The following is a 23,329-nucleotide window of genomic DNA, read 5'->3' as shown; positions in this document are numbered from 1 at the left end:
ATGCCACCATTCTCCAAATGACCGATCAGATTATAATATGACGTTAACAAACTGCGCCGGGGCTCAATGCAAATCCCAGCGGTTGGCTTTAAATATGCCTGAGAATTAAAACAACAAATGCGAACAAAATCAATATAAAAGTTATTATGAGAGGGGATCCCTTCGTGTTTTTGAAGTTAATAATTAGGTTTGTAATTGTCCTAACGATTCTTCACCTCAAATACATTACAGTTGTGTGCTGCGAACAAAAATTATTATACAGCTCCGATTTACGCGACGTAGCACGGACCACAACGTTTTGGAAACCCATTTGCCATGGGTCCGAAAAAGTATCATCGGTCCCGTTCTGGCTCTCGTAGTCGGAACCGAAACAGGTCCAAAATAAGTAGATCACGATCACCCGAAGACAAAAGAGGCCGGAGTCGGTCCGTGGGTCGGAACCAAACTCCCCGGAGAATTGCGCGTTCTGAGAGCGGAAGCTCGGACACCAGTGGTGGATCTGCGGGGCGACAATGGCCCTGTAGCAGAGGCCATCCCGGGTCGAGAAGCGACTCAGACAGTGACAAGAGACGTAAACTGAAGGGCAAATCAAAAGACCGATCCAGGTAAACATGACAGGTATATTAAATAAAATAATTATATTAAATAAAAATACGTGGCACCGTAGTAGGATTCCACCTTTCCAAGAAGTCAGTTCGTCAAATTTGTGTCCTGCTAGAACTGCCCCGGTCAACTGTTAGTGCTGTTATTGTGACGTGGAAAGTTCCAGGCGCAACAATGGGTCATCCGCAAAGTGGTAGGCCACACAAACACACAGAATGGGACCGCTGAAGCGCATAGCCCATAAAAATCGTCTGTCCTCGGTTGCAACACTCACTACCGAGTTCCAAACTGCCTCTGGAAGCAACGTCAGCACAATAACTCTTCATTGGGAGCTTCATGAAATGGGTTTCCATGGCCGAGCAGCCGCACACAAGCCTAAGATCATGCGCAATGACAAGCTTCGGCTGGAGTGGTGTAAAGCTCGCCGCCATTGGACTCTGGAGCAGTGGAAACGCGTTCTCCTGAGTAATGAATCATGCTTCACAGTCTGGCAGTCTGACGAATGAATCTGGGTTTGGCAGATGTATAGGGCCAACTATAAAGTTTGGTGGAGGAGGAATAATGGTCTGGGGTTGTTTTTCATGGTTCGAGCTAGGCCCTTTAGTTCCAGTGAAGGGAAATCTTAATGCTACAGCACACAATGACATTGTAGACAATTCTGTGCTTCCAACTTTGCTTGTTTTACTAGCGCATAACAGTGCAGCAAAATGTCAAACAAGTACAATATTAATCAAGAAATCACATGTCTGCAACTAAGTTTTTCTATCCATCAGCTCTGACTCAGATAATCCAAAGGAGAGGAAGGAAAGAGAGAAAAACAAAGGCAGAAGAGAAGACAAAGGAGAGAAGAGGAGGGGCTGGAGCCAGTTCCAGTCCGATTTAGGGTCCAGTGCAGACCGGAAGAGAGTGAGGGATGGGGGGAGCATTGACCGGGAGAGGAGATGGCGGAGTGCAGACAGAGGGAGCAGAAGCCCTAGCAGAGAGAGGGAACGACAGATCAGGGAGAGGACTAGGGACAGGGAGAGGATGAAAAGCCGAGAGAGGGACCCAAGCCGAGGTGAGGAGAGAAGTCGAGACAGAGAGAGAAGCAGCCAGAGGAGTGAAAACCGCGGGAGGAGAGAGGGAAGCAGAGGGAGGGACAAAGATAGGAAAAGACGTCGCTCTGGCTCCTCTGACTCGTCTAAGAGCTCTGGGTCGGAGGGTGGGGCCCGTGGAGGCAGCCCGGGGTCTGGAGAGGCCGGGCCCTCGGTCCGAGATGAGAAGATAACCAGAGAGAGATGCTGAAGGCCCTGGAAACCCCAGAGGAGAAGAGAGCCAGACGACTGGCCAAGAAGGAGGCCAAGGAGAGGAAGAAGAGGGAGAAGATGGGCTGGAGTGAGGAGTACATGGGCTATACCAATGCAGACAACCCCTTTGGAGACAACAACCTGCTGGGCACCTTCAAATGGCAGAAGGTAAGAGAGGGAGAGGAGAGTGGGCACTTGAGAAATGGATGTATGTGGGACTATCGACGTCCTCCTTTTAAAAGTACAGTGGTTACATCTGACCAGGCTCTGAATAATCTGTGTTTCTGTGGTGGTGGTGGTGTTGTGGTCAGGCTCTAGACAGGAAGGGCATTGGCCATCTGGGTGAGAAGGACCTGAAAGACAGAAACAAACGCATCCAGGAGGAGAATCGTAGAGAACTGCAGAAGGTATGCTTCTATGCAACATGAGCTGGTGTGTGTTTAACAGGCTCAGGAACGTATGTGCTTATGGAGAATGCAATGCAAGAGCAGGATCTTTGTATACGTCTGTCTGTGTTTAGGTGAAGCAGCTGCGACTGGAAAGGGAGAGAGAGAAGGCCATGAGAGAGACGGAACTAGAGATGCTGCAGAGAGAGAAGGAGGCAGAGCATTTCAAAACCTGGGCAGAGCAAGAGGATAACTTCCACCTGCACCAGGCCAAGCTACGGTGAGTGGTGACACCTTCATTACTGTCCCCGTAACCCTAACCCTCAACAACCTCACATAGTTCCATATACTCACTTGAAAACAGCCTGGTACATAAACAACATCTCACTGCTCCGGTGTTTGCTGATGTGGATTTGTGTGCAGACCTCTAACTAATAGATGTTTATGTGTTTAGGTCTAAGATCCGTATCCGTGACGGCCGTGCTAAGCCCATAGACCTGTTGGCTAAGTACATCAGTGCTGAGGATGATGACCTGGCTGTGGAGATGCACGAACCTTACACCTTCCTCAATGGACTCACCGTCACTGACATGGACGACCTGCTCGAAGACATCAAGGTGTGTGTGTGTCAGGGTTTCAGTTAGACGGTAAATGCCGACTTTTGGTAAAATAAGAAAAGCAGATAAATAAAATTGTTACTGGCCAAATTGTTAAAAAAACAACAAAAAAACATCCATTGTGAATTTTTGTATTTTTTATTCATTGATGGAAATACCGGTGGATATTCTCCAACTTCTAAGGAAAAGAAAGATACTTCATAATAAATCCTCCAGCTGCTGGGACATTAGTGTAGGGTGTGTGCCAACTGTCTGTAGTAGGAAACAGAGTAGTTATCAATAAGCCACGTATATCACATGACGTGAGTCACGACCCCAAGATAGTTAAAATTATAATAATCATTTATTAACATCATCCAGTAGAACTGTAAAAAGAGATATCATTTGATCTCTGGAAATAAGTGCTTTCATAAATGCATATCGCATAGCGCGGGCCTCGCTTCACTGGAGCATTTTAAAACAAGATTTCTATCAATGAACCAGCCTTAATGACTTTATTCCCATATTGAATTTGATTGTCCAACATCAGGTTGATCATTTTTCATTTTGTGGCCTCTTTCCCCTGCTGTGGTGCTGACCGGCCCTGCTGTGGTGCTGACCGGCCCTGCTGTGGTGCTGACCGGCCCTGCTGTGGTGCTGAATGGCAGCGGGAGTGGGGCGGACCGGCCCTGCTGTTCCTCCAACACCTCTCCCCAGTTGTTGTTTATTAGGCCTATTTAAAATGTTAAATTAGAGAGGCCTAGATTGTATTTGAAAACAGCTGACTTTTTAATTTATTAATTAAAATGTTCATACAAACAGCCTATAGGACAGGTCGTTCACAAATGATATTATATTTGAAAGTTTTATTACTGTGTAGGCGACTTGTTCTAGGCTAAATGTTTTTTTCGTCTTTAAAAAAAATGATATTCATTTATGATTTCTAGACGGGGTAAAGATGCAACGGGAAATGTTTTGCTTTTCAGTAAAACCTGTCATGTTGGTATAAGAACATTGTTAAATTTTTTTACAACTTTACAGGCTCATTTCTATTCTGTTAAGATGAATTGGGTGGACGCTCTAATGCGTCATGCAGACAGCACATTAGGATGTCTGGTAAATAGATGTTTTTCCTGTCAGGTTGTCCGGCACCAAATGTTCCTAACTGAAACCCTGGTGTGTGTGTTTGTGTGACGCTTTGTTCAATGTGCTTAGAACTGTTTCTAGAAATTGTGGTTTGTAGCGGAAGAGAGAGACTGTGTGACATGTCTGTGTGTGACCTTGTGTGTGCTTTTTCCCTGTAGGTGTACATGGAGCTGGAGCAGGGCAAGAATGTGGACTACTGGAGGGACATGACCACCATCACAGAGGACGAGATCAGCAAGCTCCGGAAACTGGAGGCATCTGGAAAAGGCCCAGGTACAGCAGCACCACCATCTCAAATAGGCCAAACTACAGTAACATCTCAGTATCGCTCTCTCTCATTGGCTCATATTCTGTCTTGGCATTCCACCATCAACCTCTATACTCTGTGCCTACACCTAGGCATTTCTCCCCTTGTCCCTCTCTCCTAGGATGTGTCCAAAATGGTCCCCTGGTTAAAAGTAGTGTACTATATAGGGAATATGGTGCCATTTCTTGCGCAGCCCCAGTCTGATGTTTTCTGAGTAGTTGACGGTCTCCCTCTTCCCCAGGTGACCGTCGTGATGGCATTAACACTTCAGTGAGCACCGATGTTCAGATAGTGTTTAAGGGAAAGACGTACAGCCAGCTCCAGGCGCTGAACCTCAACATGGAGACTAAGATCCGAGCTGGGGGATCCAACCTGGATATAGGTTACTGGGAGAGTCTGATGCAGCAAGTCAGGGTCTACATGGGCCGAGCACGGTGAGGACCGGTGTGTGTGTGTATGCATGCTTACCCTACCGGTCTCTGGCATTTGTGTGTGTGTGTGTGTGTGTGTGTGTGTGTGTGTGTGTGTGTGTGTGTGTGTGTGTGTGTGTGTGTGTGTGTGTGTGTGTGTGTGTGTGTGTGTGTGTGTGTGTGTGTGTGTGTGTGTGTGTGTGTGTGTGTGTTAACCATCCCTATCTGTGTTGTAGGTTGAGAGAGAGGCACCAGGATGTGTTACGTCAGAAGCTGTTCAAGCTGAAACAGGAGCAGGGAGTGGAGAGTGAGCCTCTCTTCCCCATTATCAAAGAGGAGCCTGAGGTGGAGGATGTGTGAGTACATGGGCGCACACACAGGTTTCACCTTCAACCTCTTTCTTTACACGCTCATGTCCACAAGGTTTGACCTTTGCCTCCTCTGTTTCTTCTCCACAGGACCGAGAAAGAAGTCCCTCCCTCAAAGGAGCCTGGCGCCGCCTCTTCCTCCCCTTCCGCCAATCAGAAGAGAGCTACAGAGAAGGATGACCAAGTGGCAGGCCCATCCACAGAGGGAAACGGGGAGAAGGAGGGAGAAGAGGGAGAGGAGAAGGGTGAGGTGGTAGAGGCCGTTCTGACCGAGGAGGATTTGATCCAGCAGAGCCAGGCGGAGTATGACTCTGGCCGTTACAGTCCCACACTGCTGCTGCCCGCAGAGCTACCGCTGGACACACACACCATCACACCTGACGAAGACACACACAAACTACACCTCTCACGCAGACAGCTCGCCGTCACAGGTAAGAGGCTTTGCATCAACACACCCACACACACCCACAAACACTCGGACATCTCTATCCATCGTCATATTCATCTCTCTCTCCTCTTGTTCTCCAGGTGATGCCAATGAGAATGCGGAGGATGAGTTTGTGCGTCGCGCCAAACAGGGCATGGGCGGGGACGAGGCTCAGTTTAGCGTGGAGCTTCCCCTAACGGGCAAGATGTACCTGTGGGCCGACAAATACCGTCCCCGGAAACCACGCTTCTTCAACAGGGTCCACACAGGCTTTGAGTGGAACAAATATAACCAGACGCATTATGACTTCGACAACCCTCCGCCTAAGATTGTCCAGGGCTACAAGTTCAACATCTTCTACCCGGATCTGATCAACAAACGTTCCACGCCGCAGTACTTCCTAGAACCCAGTCCTGACAACAAGGACTTTGGGGTTCTGCGGTTCCACGCGGGCCCGCCGTACGAGGACATTGCCTTTAAGATCGTGAACCGCGAGTGGGAGTACTCTCACCGTCATGGGTTCCGCTGTCAGTTCGCCAACGGGATTTTCCAGCTGTGGTTCCACTTCAAGAGGTACCGCTACAGGAGATAGAACCTGCTAACTGACCAACGCCAACCCAGACTAGGAACCTCAGACTGCCAGGTTTTAACCATAGATATGGAATGTTAATGTACTTTATCTATTGGGTTTTTATTGGTTGTCTTAGTGGTAACCTTTCTCTTTGTTATCACTATGGCAGCCCAGACCATTCTGTTGTCACAAAGAATGGTTTCCATTTTTGTTTGATCAGCTACTGCTTTTCAATGTACAGTTGAAGTTGGAAGTTTACATACACCTTGGCCAAATACATTTAAACTCAGTTTTTCACAATTCCTGACATTTAATCCTAGTAAAACTTCCCTGTCTTAGGTCAGTTAGGATCACCACTTTATTTTAAGAATGTGAAATGTCAGAATAATAGTAGAGAGAATGATTTATTTCAGCTTTCATCACATTCCCAGTGGGTCAGAAGTTTACATACACTCAATTAGTATTTGGTAGCATTGACTTTAAATTGTTTAACTAGGGTCAAACGTTTTGGGTAGCCTTCCACAAGCTTCCCACAATAAGTTGGGTGAATTTTGGCCCATTCCTCCGGACAGAGCTGGTGTAGTGTAACTGAGTCAGGTTTGTAGGCCTCCTTGCTCGCAAACGCTTTTTCAGTTCTGCCCGCACATTTTCTATGGGCTTTGTGATGGCCACTTCAATACCTTGACTTTGTTGTCCTTAAGCCATTTTGCCACAACTTTGGAAGTATGCCTGGGGCTCATTGTCCATTTGGAAGACCCATTTGCAACCAAGCTTAACTTCCTGACTGATGTCTTGAGATGTTGCTTCAATATATCCACATCATTTTCCTTCTTTCCTCATGAAGCCATCTATTTTGTGAAGTGCACCAGTCCCTCCTGCAGCAAAGCACCCCCACAACATAATGCTGCCACCCCCGTGCTTCACTGTTGGGATGGTGTTCTTCGGCTTGCAAGCCTCCCCCTTTTTCCTCCAAACATAACAATGTACATGGCCAAACAGTTCTATTTTTGTTTCATCAGACCAGAGGACATTTCTCCAAAAAGTAAGATCTTTGTCCCCATGTGCAGTTGCAAACCGTAGTCTGGCTTTTTTATGCCGGTTTTGGAGCAGTGGCTTCTTCCTTGCGGAGCGGCCTTTCAGGTTATGTCGATATAGGACTCATTTTACTGTGGATATAGATACTTTTGTACCCATTTCCTCCAGCATCTTCACAAGGTCCTTTGCTGTTCTGGGATTGATTTGCACTTTTCGCACCAAAGTACGTTCATCTCTAGGAGACAGAACGGGTCTCCTTCCTGAGCGTTATGACGGCTGTGTGGTAATGTTTATACTTGCGTACTATTGTTTGTACAGATAAACGTGGTACCTTCAGGCGTTTGGAAATTGCTCCCAAGGATGGATCAGACTTGTGGAGGTCTACAATTTTTTTTTTGTGTGATTTTCCATGATGTCAAGCAAAGAGGCACTGAGTTTGAAGGTTGGCCTTGAAATACATCCACAGGTACACCTCCAATTGACTCAAATTATGTCAATTAGCCTATCAGAAGCTTCTAAGGCCATGACATCATTTTCTGGAAATTTCCAAGCTGTTTAAAGGCACAGTCAACTTAGTGTATGTAAACTTCTGACCCACTGGAATTGTGGTAGTGAATAAGTGAAATAATCTGTCTGTAAACAATTGTTGGAAAAACTACGTGTCATCCTTACCAACTTGCCAAAACTATAGTTTGTTAACAAGAAATTTGTGGAGTGGTTGAAAAACGAGTTTTAATGACTCCAACCTACGTGTATGTAAACTTCTGACTTCAACTGTACCTGTCTCCGAAATTACATATTAAACATTATTTTCCTAGCTGGCTTCCATTTGATGCAATCAGAGCTGTGAGAGGTAAAACTGTCTAATAAATCATATTCAATTAAAGAAACATCCTAACTTACATTTTCCTCAGTGGCATGAAGTATGCCTCATCAGTCAGGATGTCAACAAATCAGTGAGTAAAGTATCACCTTTACCATTGGCTAAGGGCAGGATTCCATCTGTAATCTCATTCACCCTGCATATGTTTTCTCAATCGGGAAATTTGGCCACTATAGCGCTGAACTTCAGCGATACAGATTGAATCCAGCCCTAACTAACATGACCTATCCACAGCTGTTCCATTTAAGACTAGTTAACCCCCAATGTTAGCAAGTCCACTCCTGCCCCAGCCTATTGGCTATTCTATATACACACATTGGTGACACCAAAAACAATTCCGGTAGAAAGAGTTTTAATAAAGACAACACTGACATGATACAGTTAACAGGATCCTGAGAAGGGACGTACTTAGACAGGTTAGAAATGGCACGAGAGAGAGGGACCACCTAGCAAAACATTCTGTAATAAAGTGGATGATTCACTGAGAAAAATAAGATATTAAACATTCTCATATCAATGCTATTGATTTAATTTGGATAATTCCTACCTATCCGTGTAGTTCTATCTCAGTGCTTGTTAGAGGTTGGTGCTCTACTTCCCCAAAATGTGGGTGCTGGATACCGGCAGAGATGGTTGTTCATTTGAGTGGGTCACACAAGTTTCTAATGCTTTAGGTGCACGTAAATCTAAAAAAAGTTTGATCACCAGTCCCCTCCTCCACAGTTCAACTTTTCCAATCCAGCACTAGAGCAGGAAAAGCTGGGTCTGATTGGCTAGTAACAGAATCATAAGGCGTGTTCCTCTGCTCAGGCGTTGCTGACGCCTGCCAGATCTTACAACGCTTAGATAGGTATTTAACATATTAGCTAACCACATGTTATAGCAATCTGTCGGTCGATAACACAGTCAATGATGTGGCACGCAACCATTGGTTGATGCACGCAACGTCAGCAGAACGCAACCATAGTTTCACAAACAATACAGTTCTCTTCCAACCGCTTTGTACAAAACATTACAGGTGTGTTGGTCCGATCTAGTCACAGTTTATCTGTTGCATACTGTTCAGTCCCATTGAATACTGACTGCATACAGTCAAAAAATAAAGCAAACTGATATACCATTGGAGGTAAGATCATATATCTGATTCATCATCAATGAACTGCAATGAGGGGAATGTAACTCTGGCTTCACTCTCCCCCTCCTCACCCCCTCCTAACGCCACCTCCCCAGTAGAGTGGTTGTTATTACTGGTGCAGTTTCCTACTCCAGACACCAGGGCCTTGCTCTCCGCCTCCCCAGGCTCTGAGACATCTAGGTGGGCCACGGCATTGCAAGCAGCCCCCTCCTCTGGGGCACCTTGGTTCTGCCTTCTCCCTGCTCCTATCACTCTCCCACAGGGCCCAGGCAGGGGCAGATGTCCCTTGTACAGGTTCCACCCCAGCAGGACAGCCAGCAGAATCGCCAGGAAGGCCACTGACACCTGCAGCGCTGCCAGGGAAGGGCCCTCGGTCCGGGCTTGAGGTCTGAGTGGGAGCCCTTCTAGACCTACTCTAAGCTGGTACTGAGCCACGGTGGTGGTGTACTTCCCGCTGTGGGAACGCTCCAAGGACAGACAGCGGTAGCGGCCAGTGTCAGAGGCAGAGGCGTTGAGGATAAGGAGGCTGTCCCGGAGGATCTGGTGGCGGGGCGAGGAGGGCAGGGGCAGGGAGTCTTGCACCCAGTGAGTCTCTGCCAGGTTGGAAGTGGGGGGGCACTGGAGCTTCACGTTGCCACCCAGCCACACGGTCTGATTAACAGTCTTCACAGGGTCTGGAAGAGAATGTATTGGTTAGAAAAACACACACACACACACACACACACACACACACACACACACACACACACAGAGAAAAGATAGAATAGACACACTCACCTGAGGCGGGGCAGAGAGAGAAGTCTCCAGCCCATAAACTTTGGATCAGTTCACTGAGACAGAAACGGGAAGGTGTTCAGGGACGGAGTTAACCAACAGTACATCAGATCTCTGTTCTTCTACATGGGTTAAAAGTAATCAAAGGAAAAAGTACAATTGGTTTATGCAGCACCATACCTGTCTGTGTTAGCTGTAGACAGGGTGATACACTGGGCTGTAGTTCTGTCCCAGACACAGTAAGGGTCTCTGGCCAGGACACAGTCCACACAGGTGCGAGAACGACCACAGCTACTAAACGGCATCTGAACAGCACCGTCCTCAGAGCCTGCGTATAGCTGACCACACACACACACACACACGTTACACACACCCTTTACACTGCCATACATACTGTACAGAAGATTTCAGCTGCCGACAGACAAGAAATAGAGCTTTGCGTTACCGTTGTGTTGGAGAAACGGAGGACTTTGATTGGCTCACGGGGCTGGAAGAGCTGCACTTCCTCGATGATGAACATCTCCTTATCGTAGTTAACCGCTTTCAACACACTGCCACCCTCTGAGACACGAAACACACATCAGTGCTGATACTGTATGTGGGAAACTAAGCCATACACAGCTGTTCAGAGTTATGAAACACACACACACACACACACACACACACACACACACACACACACACACACACACACACACACACACACACACACACACACACACACACACACACACACACACACACACACACCTGTGCCTATGAACATGACATGGTATTTCTTCCCGTCCAGGGCCTGTGTTCTGTGTACTATGATGCGTGTGAAGGCAGTGCCTCTCCTGACCAGCAAGGGGCGCTCTCCCATGGGCAGAACAGCCTGGTCCATGAGGGGCCGGTCTCTAATGAACTGCAGGGTCCGGTCTGGCAGGTCCAGAGTTTGACTGATGCCCTGGTTACGAGCCTCGTCATTTATACACTGGAAAGGGGAGTGGGAGAGGAGGGAGGGTTTATTCAACTTTTATCAGAAAACTTTCAAGGTTAGGATGGTCTGTTGAAAATCTATAGATAATCTGACTGTGAATAAAAATCATGATGAAAGAAATGTCACAGGAAAAGAGAGAGAAGACAAAAGGAAAAGAAGAGTCAGTGACTCACAGCTCCAGGTCTGGGGGAGGGCACGTCACCGCTGTACATCACCCACTTCACAAAGGACGTTTCCACGGTTACCGGGGTCTTGTACTTCCCCTCGGAGAACACCCTGCCGATGTCCAACACCCTGTATGCACACACTGCAGAGAGGTCCACCCTGTCCCTGGAATACAACCACACAGAGCATTACAACCACACACACACTGCAGAGAGGTCCACCCTGTCCCTGGAATACAACCACACAGAGCATTACAACCACACACACACTGCAGAGAGGTCCACCCTGTCCCTGGAATACAACCACACAGAGCATTACAACCACACACACACTGCAGAGAGGTCCACCCTGTCCCTGGAATACAACCACACAGAGCATTACAACCACACACACACTGCAGAGAGGTCCACCCTGTCCCTGGAATACAACCACACAGAGCATTACAACCACACACACACTGCAGAGAGGTCCACCCTGTCCCTGGAATACAACCACACAGAGCATTACAACCACACACACACTGCAGAGAGGTCCACCCTGTCCCTGGAATACAACCACACAGAGCATTACAACCACACACACACTGCAGAGAGATCCACCCTGTCCCTGGAATACAACCACACAGAGCATTACAACCACACACACACTGCAGAGAGGTCCACCCTGTCCCTGGAATACAACCACACAGAGCATTACAACCACACACACACTGCAGAGAGGTCCACCCTGTCCCTGGAATACAACCACACAGAGCATTACAACCACACACACACAAACTAAAACAGTCAGGTCTGTCCATCGTGGTGCTCACATAAGCAAAACACACATACTCATACACACACTTCAGAGTTCAACTTACGACTGTGATGTGAATACAGCATAGAACACACAGCTTCTCCAGTCTCCCTCCTCACACCAGCGGTAGGTGTCCTGTATGACGTAGGGTAGCTGGGACTCCAGAACAGGACAGTCCACACGGGCCTTTAGAAACGACGTCCACTTCTTCTGCAGGGTCCTCTGGCCCCCAAGGTCCCCCTGAGACACAGAGACAGAGTTTTACATGAAGCTGCCATTATACCCTTATTGTCTATCTTCATAGAATATAAGCACCCAAAGACCCCTTAAGGAGAGAAGTAATTGTCAATGCCACCGTGGGACACACACCTTGCAAACACGTGCTACGCGGGACACCACCAGTTTGCTGTAGAAGTCGTACTCCACAGCGGTCTCAGTAAAGAACAGGTAGATCTTGTCATCGTCACCTGTTAAGCTGGCCCTACTCTCTGGCATCTGGGCCATGGAGATGAAGTTGGGCTCTGACAAAGAAAAATATAGAAGACATCAGCCTGAAGACTTCAGTCTGTTCTCAGATCTGTTAGTGCTGTCTTGCCAACTCCTTATGTTTCCATTATAAGACTTGGCAAGACGGCACAAACAGATCGGGGACCAGGCTATAAAGACAACCTCTTGTTGAAAAACAAAGAAAAGGGAGTTGAAAGAAGACTGTCTTACCGTGTAGCCAGGAGCTCTTGAACTCAGTGCGTATGGAGGAGGGAGAGCTGCGCATCACCACAGGCTCAGAACCCAGGAAGTTCATTGAGGTGGCTGAGTAGAGGGTTTTGTCTAGAAGGGATATAGCTTTTGTCAAAAACTGACTTTTTGTAGGAGGTTGGGAGAACTTACGCAGCAGGTAAGAAGAATTCACATAGCAGGTTTGCGGAGTAGGTTAAGTTTAGGAAAAGGGTTTGGGTTAACTAAAAAAAACAGGAACACTTTTGGCATCAAATTGACAAAAGCTGTATACCATCTAGACATGACCTGAGTACAGGTCCTCACCTAAGAGCATTGTGGGTAAAGAAGGTTCAACTCTAACAAGCCATCAGATCAGGAATATCAGACCTGCGTCACTAAACCTAGCCTTTTCTGACTTTAAGGAGATTGATATTCCCGGATTCCTAACAGATTCAGGAGTAGTTACTCACCGATCATGATGGAAGAGAATCTCTGGAATGGATCGAAGGGACACTTCCCTTTGCCATCCTCTGCCTTGTTTTCCAGAATCAACTCTCCGTCTTTGTACGACTGCAAGGACAGAGATGAGCGGTACACTTGTGAATGATATCTACTATTACAGGTTATGACCGGAGTTGATCAGAAGGAGTGTTGTGCTTCCATCGACTCACCATGTAGTCACACTCTGGGTTGAAGGCATTGGTCCCACACACATACATCCTACCATCCTCCATCGTATGCAGGACCCTGATGTAGTTCTGGCACTCTATCTGTAACACAGTATCTAGTTATTTAGCTATTTGCATAGAATGCACATATTTAAATACAAATGAAATGGGAAAGGACCATGAAATGTGCAGAGAAAGCATCAGTTCACTGACTGGTCTGGACCTACCTGATTTTTCCCTTTGGAGGTGCACTCCTTCTGCTGCTTCTCTGTCACTTTCCAACTTACCTGAAAAAGACGTGGAAGATAAAGTTGGAAGATGAACACTTTACGAGAGGTATTGACATGTTGAATGCACCGAGCTGCCTGTTAGAACTACTGGCACACAGCTCGGCCACCCACGCATACCCCACAAGACTTGCCACAAGAGGTCTCTTCACAGTTCCCAGGTCCAGAACAGACAATGGGAGGCACACAGTACTACATAGAGCCATGACTACATGGAACTCTATTCCACATCAAGTAACTGATGCAAGCAGTAAAATTAGATTTCAAAAACAGATAAAAATACACCTTATGGAACAGCCGTGACTGTGAAGCAACACAAACACAGGCACAGACACATGCATACACACACACATACACATGGATTTAGTACTGTAGATATGTGGTAGTGGTGTAGTAGAGGCCTGAGGGCACACAGTGTGTTGTGAAATCTGTGAATGTATTGTAATGTTTTTAAAAGTGTTTAAACTGTCAGAATATGTTATTGTTAGACACCGGGGATCCTATGGAAAGGAGAAGGGCCACAGTCTGGTACAAGTCAAAAGGACAGCCGTGAGTCGGGGAGGAGTGAGGAATTTGGGTCAAGGTCAGGTCAGATGAAGTGAGGAAGAACAGATATCACTAAGGTTCTGTCTAGCAACAGAGATGCATTGGCTGTTCAGATGTGTAGGAGGAGACTCAGCATAGGAGGAAGGGTTAAATACCAGTGATTGTGTGAATATCTTGGTCTTATGCAGCTGTGTGACCCATTGGGTGAATAAACTTGGTTTGAGATTTTCTAATCGTCCAAGAGTTTTTACACTTCATTTAGAACCCAACACCAGGAAGAGTAGCTGCTGCAAAGCCATGTTGAACATGAGACATGAGTCTTCCAGGACATCATTTCATAGCTGTCAGTGTAAGTGCCAAAACAATCTGTTAAACTGTAATACTTCAGTGTTCTTACAGAGGACTTCTTGTTGGCGATGTTGTTGATGTCCAGGGCGTAGATGTTCTCTCTGGCTCCCAGCAGCAACAGACCCAGGTCCTCTCTCAGCAGCATGGTGGAGTAGTTCCACACACCCTCCTCACTGAACATACGACCATTCTCTCCTAATACAGCAGAATGAGTGACATTGAATGATACAGGAAGTCGTATGGAGTGACACCAATAGTTACAAAGACACCTGCAGTTACACCGGATGATAGTTATGTAAACTTTTTTTGACACATATGACAGTTACATAAACTTATATCTGCCCCTAATCCAAATGACACCTGGTTGTAGCAGTAATATAATACGTAGATATATTCACCTGAGCTACACAAACAGTATAGACAGAAGCAGTGAATAAATATTGATGGACACACTTAAATGTAAGAGCAGTACTTACTATGATAGGGTACAGTTTTACGCGGAACGCAGTCCAGTGGCGAATGGGCATCCAGCGTCAGAGCGAGAGGGAGGAGCCAAAAGAAACATACAACCACTAGAGGATACATGGCTGGTTCCTTGTCAAAATGTCATTTAGTTCCTCAAATGGCTCTTAAACGGAAATCCAGTCCAGTTTGTGTTAAATCCAGTCCAGGTTGTGTTAAATCCAGTCCAGTTTGTGTTAAATCCAGTCCAGTTTGTGTTAAATCCAGTCCGGTAGAGAGAAGGCAGGAGGCACTCATAGATCCAGGCAACGTGTTAGGCCTACTCTGTGTTCAGAGGATAGATGGCTGTGTGATTGAGCCAGTCTCCAGCACAGGCTTCTGATCCCTCTACAGGCCTCTGTCAGCAGGGAGTCCATGGTAAGATGGATGGCACGGACCTGAGAGAGAGAGAGAGAGGGAGGAGAAAGAGAGAGAGGGGGATCTATGGTAAGATGGATAGCATGGGGAAAAGGCACAGGCCCGCTAACTGCTTTGGCCCATCTGAGAGAGAGAGAGAGAGAGAGAGAGAGAGAGAGAGAGAGAGAGAGAGAGAAAAAAACACTGGAGAGGGGGGGACATATTTTGAGCTAGAGAAAGAAAGAAAAGAGAAGAGCTAGAGAGAGGTACAGTTAAAGAGCGTGGAGTGAGCTATGGTCTGCGCAGCAGTAACTCTGTCACAGCCATAGTGATGGTAATGTGAGGGCATGAAAGGCTTTCAGTGGGGTGCAGGAGTGTCGACTTCAGCTCGTCTGGACCTAACACAACCACACAAAAAGAGATCCTCACAGAATACCAAATCCTGTGTGGACAGGGGCGGTACAAAATGAGAAAAACACATATTGTTCAGTTCACACAAACAGTCTTGTTTTACTAACACAATTGATTCCATTCAAAATCCTATTTTCCCTAACCTCTAAACCTAACCCTAACCTAATCTTTAACCCTCAACTCTAATTCTAACCCTAAACCCCTTAGAAATAGCCTTTTTCCTTGTAAGGGCTGGAAAAATGTCCCCAGTTGGTCAAATGTTGGTTTGTATGCTACTGTTGTTGGGACTTCTGGTCCCCACAAGTGTAGTTAAACATGTCCACACACACACACATACAACTAACCCAGGTCTACCATCACAACAACATAGGCAGTTGTACAATCTTGTTCCGTAAATGTTGCAATGTTGCAACTCAATTATTTTGAGGATCGGATTTCCCCAGTACGGTGGGTGTGTCCAGGTGTGTCATTAGTCAGAGTGCTGGTTGTGTAGCAGATTAGCCACAGCATGTCACATAATGCATGTCACAGATGTTTCACATATCTACCCCTGAGGCAAGAGGCTCCATTTGTTAACACATCTGCACATGCTGCGGCTACACCAATGGCATTCACATTTAGACACATCTCTGATAAGAGACAGGTCTGTTTGCATGTCTGTGAGTGGTGCATCTGCAGAAAAAACCTTCCTGTGTAGTTTAATGCATTTCTTTGTCCAAATAGTGTATACCCTGAGATCTTGAGAAACGTCAGCAGTGAATGGTGTAACGTTGTGGACTGTGTCACATCCCGCCGTGATTGGGAGTCCCATAGGGCCGAGCACAACTGGCCGAGCGTCGTCCGGGTTTGGCCGTGATTGTAAATAATAATTAGTTCTTAACTGGCTTGCCTAGTTAAATAAAAGTTACATTTAAAATACATTTTTAAAACGAATTATAATAAAATGTCATACCTAATACCTCAACTGTTGGCAAACAAGTTAACGTAATAAACTATTGCGTAACTCAAAACAGGAAACAACTACTCTACTTCTGTCCCCTATCACTCACCTGTCTGGTGCATATGGTCACAAATAAAGCACGCAGTAGTTTATAATTTGTTCACACGTATCAAGGCTCAAATTCATTAGGCCCACTATACATTTATGAAAAATGTAACAAAAATAACCCTTAAAAAAAATTGATCAGAGACTAAACCTACCTTTAAAAGTGAAAGGTGTTCTTTCTCGAGTGTGTACAAGAAACTTCCCAGGTCTGGTTGCTCTTTGGTTCAAACACAGTACAAACCCACAGCCAAGCGCTTTCCACAAAGAGGCAGTGGCTAAACGGCTGTCCTTGTTCCCCCTTCTGTCTCTGTCGGATCCGTTGAAAGGGACTGTTGTTGTCGGCTATATTGTTGGGAAAAATTAAGGCGCTCAGATCCCGCGGTGAAGGACTTGGATAGATACCGCTGCTGCTATGGCTCCGTCAGCATGCCAGATTATTCTCTCTGATTGAGCAACCTGGTCTCTGAGCATTTCGTATTATTCTGTACATACATTCCGATCAATTCCTTTTAGTATAATATGTTACATTTCGTATGGTATGTATTAATTTGTGGATGACCATCACCCATTTTGTATTATATGCTATGAATTACAATCTCGTTTATATGTTACTATTGGCAAAATGTACAATATGTATCAAATTTGTAAAATGTGCTTTAAAACTGGTGGGAGGAGGTATAGGAGGACGGGCTCATTGTAATGGCTGGAATAGAAGACATTGAATGAGGTCAAAGGTGGATTCCATATGTATGATGTGTTTGATACCATTCCATTTATTCCATTTGAGACATTACAATGAGCTCGTCCTCCTATAGCTCCTCTCACCAGCCTCAACTGTGCAAAACATGTGATATGTTAGCTAGGCTAGGGGTTAGGGTAAAGTTTAGGAGTTAGGTTAAGGGTTAAAGTTACAACCTACTTACGTTTTTGCCTTAACTTCGGGATCGGTGTCCCTTCCACGGGACGGTTGAGGTAACATAGGCTATGTGATTAGCATGAGGTTGTAACAAGAACATTTCCCAGGACATAGACATATCTGATATTGTCAGAAAGCTTAAATTCTTGTTAATCTAACTGCACTGTCCAATTTACAGTAGCTATTACAGTGAAATAATACCATGCTATTGTTTGAGGAGAGTGCACAATTTTTAACACAAAGTTATTAATAAACAAATTAGGCATATTTGGGCAGTCTTGACACAACATTTTGAACAGAAATGCAATGGCTCATTCGATTGGTCTAAAACTTTGCACATACACTGCTGTCATCTAGTGGCCAAAATGTATATTGCACCTCGGCTGGAATAATACATTATGGCCTTTCTCTTGCATTTCAAAGATGATGGTGCAAAAAAAATACAAAAGAACGGTTGTTTTTTGCTTTGTATTATCTTTTACCAGATCTATTGTGTTATATTCTCCTACATTCCTTTCACATACAAACTTCAAAGTGTTTCCTTTCAAATGGTACCAAGAATATGCATATCCTTCCTTCAGGGCCTGAGCTACAGGCAGTTAGATTTGAGTATGTCATTTCAGGTGAAAAAATTAAAAAAAGAGGCAGATCCTTAAGAGGTTTTAAGTAAACATCTGTTTAATGGAACCATACCAAACGTAACATATCATACTAATTTGAGTTTCTCGGATTTACGTTTACTATGTTATGTCTAGTTTATGAGACCAGGCTGTGAGCGAGGTAGAAAAAGATGAGCGCGCTCTCTCGTAAAAAACAGGCGAGTCCGGACAGGTCTGACATAAAAATGACTGAAATATCACGCTTCCCTTGAACAACACAACACTACAAATGCTAATGAAGTCAGTTTCTACAACAATAATTATATTTTTCGTGTAGTTTAGTGTAGTGCTCAAGTCAAATGTGGACAGTGCAGCAGTTGTGTAAAGTACTTAAGTAACAATACTTTAAAGTACTACTTAAGTAGTTTTTTTGTGGTATCTGTACTTTACTTTACTATTTATATTTTTGACAACTTTTACTTCACTACATTCCTAGACTTTCACTTTTACTTGAGTAACTTTCTATTAAGGTATCTGTACTTCTACTCAAGTATGATAATTGGCTCCTTTTTCCAGCACTGTAATAGTGGGGACAGCGGGTTTTAAGGACATATCTCGTTGGAAAGAAAATATGAAATAATTTAATGCTTCATCATTGATCCAAAACATTTAGCCTAGCCTAACTACATCTTAAAGCAACTAACAATCGTATTGGTACTGCTGTTTGCTTATATCATGCTTGAGTGCATAACTTGTTTTCCCATAAAGTTATTTTGGCCCTTACAAAAACCAGGGCAGCTTAAGATGCAGTCCAGAGTCCAGATGGAGTCATTCCCTCCGCAGAAGAATGTTCCATTAATTAGTAACACAGTGAATGACCATCCTACTCTATTATCAGGGAATCCATTACCGCAAACATTATCTTAATACAGTACCTATGATGGAATTTCCTCCCATTGCAGTGGAGAAACACTATGCACAATGGTCTGTATTGTACTCACCTGCTCACTGCATGGGTGAACTGTGCATTGATTATGCGGCATAACCTGCCATGCTTTCATTACTCAGCCTTTCTCTCTTCCATTTCCTCATTGTCCTCTCTTTAAGGTAACACTTTCCCTCACCTTAAACTTGCACTTAGTCAGTGTAGTTGTCTCCAACCAGACAGTTATAATGGGTTGGAATAAAATGTAAATGCACAAACCCTGCACACTAATAGTCCTAACAAAATAAACAGACAATTAGCAAAATGTTAAGAGAGGTTCAAAAACAGCAGGTCTGGGACAAGGTAGCACATCCGGTGAACAGGTCAGGGTTTCATCGCCACAGGCAGAACAGTTTAAACTGGAGCAGCAGCACAACAACGTAGTACGTCTGGTGAACAGGTGAGGATTCCATAGCCACAGGCAAAACAGCAGAAACTGAATCAGCAGCACGACCAGGTGGACTGGGACCGGGGACAGCCAGAAGTCATCAGGCCAGGTAGTCCTGAGGCATGGTCGTAGGGCTCAGGTGACTACCTCATGAAGCTGGTTGAGAGAATGCCAAGAGTGTGCAAAGCTGTCATCAAGGCAAAGGGTGGCTATTTGAAGAATCTCAAATATAAAATATATTTTGATTTGTTTAACACTTTTTGGGTTACTGCATGATTCCATGTGTTATTTCATAGTTTTGATGTCTTCACTATTATTTATTATTCTACAATGTAGAAAATAGTAAAAGAAGAAGAAAAACCTTGAATGAGTAGGTGTTTTAAAACTTTTGACCTCTAGTGTATCAACCGGCCACCAACTTACTACTCTGAGACAAGGCTGAGTATAGCCCACAAATATCTCCTCCACTGCACACGGCCATTTATTAAATGTTCCTTTTAAGATGGCTTCTCATGGAGACATAACATTCCCAGTTTGAGCTACTCCAAGAAGTGACGTTGCAGGCTAGCTCAGTGCTGCACCTCTTATTGAGTAACTTAAATTGAAGACCGACTGGGGTACTGCAGGCTGGCAATATCAACTACACCTGCATTGCTTGCTGTTTGGGGTTTTAGGATGGGTTTCTGTACAGCACTTTGTGACATCAGCTGATGTAAGAAGGGCTTCATAAATACATGTATTGATTGATTGATCAACTAAATTATCCTTATAACTTCTTCTGTGAAAATAATTAGTTCAAGGATATAAATCTGGTATATTAGAAGCAATTATTGGTTACCATGATCGTCTTATATATATATATATATATTTTTTTTTTATATATATATACGGAGATTGACATTTTCCCATTCACTATAATGGGGATCCTGTTTTCTGCTAACAATGCCTGCAGTACTTTGGTCAGCCATGAACTTCTGTAGTTTCAATGAGAGGGGGCAGCCATTCTACTCTGTTTCCATTGCTCTACACCTGGAAAAACAGAACAGTTATTGTGTGTGTGTGTGTGTGTGTGTGGATGCGTGATTCACAATGGTATCTCCCCCAGGAAAGGTACAGATAGAGGTGAAGGGGCAGTGCGGGTGGGGGCACAGGATGTGTGTGCTCTGCCTCTGTTTCTCTCTCTGTCCACCACCTAAACAGCTGTCCCTGCTTTGCCTTCTGTCTCTGGCAGGGCCGGCTCTAGCCCTTTTGAGGCCCTAAGTGAGATTTTGTTGGGGGCCACCCATCTCAGGGCAAAACATTTTAGTGGCCCCTCTTGAAGTTGGAGAGAACATTTTAGTTTTCAAGTTAATTTCCTGCAATTCTACACATTTTACCATGGGGCGGAGAAAACATTTTGTAATTTTATAACAAATGGAATGCAATTCTACTCATTTTGCTATGAGGCAGAGAGAAAAAAAATCTGTTTTACAGCTAATTTCCTGAAATTTTGTGGAGAGACATTTTAGCAGTTTTAAACACCCAGTTTTAGCAAAAATTCACTTTTTGTCAGCTGAAAGACAATGCTCATAGCTTACCCATGATGTTGCACAACGATTTAAGTCAATAATTTATCGTTTTAGTCAAAGTATGATATATTTGGGGTTGAAGTGGGAAATCCGAAGTGATAAATTCAGATATTTTCTGCGTCAATGGCGTGTTTCCCCAATGATGGGAGGTGCTAATACTTTTCAGTCTATGTTTCTTTTTAGGGCTGGGTTTTACTTGAACTTTACCACCCACCAGCATGGCATTGTTTATTAATCAGAAACACCTTCAAAGTTCTCCCTCTTCGTGAGTCGCGACTGATCTGAGAAATATTATAGATCATCTCTGGAAGAGCCAAACAGCTTTTCGCTGTAGCCGACACTTGGCCGCCTGAAGCCATGGAGCAAATTAAAATGGGGGTGCAAATTTGTGTTTTTGCACCTTCATTTTTTTTTTACCAGCAAATTATCACAATCCATTGGATAATTTGTCAAGTTTCACATATTTTTTAGCTAGTTTATATTCAAAATATATATAAACATTTTATAAAATGGTAAAATTGCGTGTGAAATGATTGCATTTTGGAACCCCACTCCCCCCCGTCGCCCCAAGATGAATGGCTTTGACCACACTCCACTGCTTTGATTGGTGCAGCTAAAAGTCACAAGTGTCTATCCTATAATGAAAAGAAAGAAAATTACACAAATTTGTTAATCAATTTTGTGCCGTTGTTGCATTTGTATTGGTGTTTCGTTTTGTGTCCGATGCGCTCAGGGTGTTGTTACATATAATTTGCTGTGTGCATCATGAGCAAAGTCATTGTAGCCTATCATTTCACTGTGAGCTGTGAGAACCAAGGCACGAGCACTGGCTGACTTGGCATTGCTGTAGCATAGCCACATAGCCTGCTAGCAGTTTACCAAAGGCTGCACTGTGTCCATTACAATGTAGAAAAAGACGTCTCTTGTCCAAACCGTTCAATAGTTAGGCTATCCATATTACCAGAGCTTCATCTTATTCTTTCTATTTCTATGGCAGATTCGCGGCCGCAATTTATGCAACATGCCAAAACTTGAGATAACAATAGATGGCAAAGTCAAAGATACTGGTTTCCCCTATCCATCTGTTGTGAAGTTCTACCCAAATGCTTATGACAAATCCAGCTCCAGAACCAGCCATAGCTTAGTCAGCCGACTAATCTTTTGAATACGGTACAGCAACAACCGATAACATTAGCTAGCTAGATAAGGTTAGCATGCTAGCTAGCAGCAGTCAGTTGTTATTTCTCCAATCCATGTGGAAATCACAGCATTCCCAATCCCACCCCCAATTTGTGAATATGTATTAGCAGCCTGCATCATACTTCGGAGGTGGAACCTAAACGTCAAAAAAGGGGTGGCATTGCCCTCTGGTGAAAACGTTTAAAGAGAAATTCCTAAAATTCGACTAATTTTGCAATGACTTATGCCATGTTAATACATCCTAGTAAATGTAAATCTGGCACACTCCAATTAGTAAGATATGTTACGTTTCATATGGTATGTATTAATTTGTGGATGTCCATCATTCATTCATCATTCAATTGAAATTCGTACATTTTACTACTTTGTAAAATGTATGCTATGTTTCGAATTCCAATTTGTTGTGGCTAACATTGGCTATGTGGCTAACGCTAACATTAGCTAGGTGGTTAACGTTAACTAGGCTAGGGTTAGGAGAGCTGCAACAAACACTTAAACTGGGCAGTTTTATCTCAATATCTTCATTCAAAGACTCAATCATGGACACTCTTACTGACAGTTGTGACTGCTTGCGTGATGTATTGTTGTCTCTACCTTCTTGCTGTTGTCTGTGCCCAATAATGTTTGTACCATGTTTTGTGCTGCTACCATGTTGTGCTGTTGCCATGTTGTGTTGCTACCATGTTGTTGTCATGTGTTGCTACCATTCTGTGTTGTCATGTGTTGCTACCTTGCTATGTCGAGCTGTATTACCGCCTGGTATGGCAACTGCACCGCCCACAACTCAGGGCTCTCCAGAGGGTGGTGCGGTCTGCACAACGCATCACCGAGGGCAAACTACCTGCCCTCCAGGACACCTACAGTACCCGATGTCACAGGAAGGCCAAAAAGATCATCAAGGACAACAACCACCCGAGCCACTGCCTG

At 44.6% G+C, this 23,329-nt stretch overlaps 2 protein-coding genes across 2 annotated transcripts; one reads left to right on the top strand and one right to left on the bottom strand.

Moving 5' to 3' along the window:
• The first annotated feature begins 217 nt into the window (after positions 1–217).
• LOC106569522 (cactin-like) lies at positions 218–6,553 on the top strand. The gene is given in 11 exon segments (XM_014140957.2): positions 218–605; positions 1,377–1,864; positions 1,867–2,057; positions 2,201–2,296; positions 2,410–2,555; positions 2,730–2,892; positions 4,176–4,290; positions 4,566–4,758; positions 4,971–5,090; positions 5,193–5,533; positions 5,631–6,553. Coding segments are annotated over 11 exon segments (2,634 nt in total). The 5' UTR covers positions 218–315; the 3' UTR covers positions 6,122–6,553.
• Positions 6,554–8,353: 1,800 nt separating this feature from the next.
• On the bottom strand, positions 8,354–17,192 carry LOC106569521 (semaphorin-4E). Its single transcript, XM_014140956.2, has 15 exons — positions 16,902–17,192; positions 14,909–15,331; positions 14,482–14,627; positions 13,479–13,538; positions 13,255–13,353; positions 13,054–13,153; positions 12,584–12,694; positions 12,236–12,387; positions 11,931–12,106; positions 11,080–11,236; positions 10,678–10,900; positions 10,373–10,488; positions 10,108–10,265; positions 9,931–9,983; positions 8,354–9,827 (listed from the first exon to the last, which is right to left on the bottom strand). Exons 2-15 carry the CDS (start codon positions 15,015–15,017, stop codon positions 9,151–9,153), a joined length of 2,337 nt encoding a protein of 778 aa, XP_013996431.1. The 5' UTR covers positions 15,018–15,331; positions 16,902–17,192; the 3' UTR covers positions 8,354–9,150.
• Between the last annotated feature and the right edge of the window lie 6,137 nt (positions 17,193–23,329).

This window comes from Salmo salar, chromosome ssa14, assembly GCF_905237065.1.
Source record: "Salmo salar chromosome ssa14, Ssal_v3.1, whole genome shotgun sequence".
Classification (NCBI taxonomy): domain Eukaryota; kingdom Metazoa; phylum Chordata; class Actinopteri; order Salmoniformes; family Salmonidae; genus Salmo; species Salmo salar.
Note: the sequence above shows the minus strand (reverse complement) of the source record. Positions and strands in the feature narration are given on the sequence as shown.

What these genes read in the sequence shown, in the direction of transcription:
- LOC106569521 (XM_014140956.2), bottom strand. Translation starts at nt 15,017, where the DNA reads ATGTATCCTCTAGTGGTTGTATGTTTCTTTTGGCTCCTCCCTCTCGCT. An exon ending in TCGCCAACAAGAAGTCCTCT is followed by an intron (nt 13,539 to 14,481) that starts GTAAGAACACTG and finishes CGTCTTTTTCAG; the next exon opens with GTAAGTTGGAAAGTGACAGA. An exon ending in ATTCTCTTCCATCATGATCG is followed by an intron (nt 12,695 to 13,053) that starts GTGAGTAACTAC and finishes TATCCCTTCTAG; the next exon opens with ACAAAACCCTCTACTCAGCC.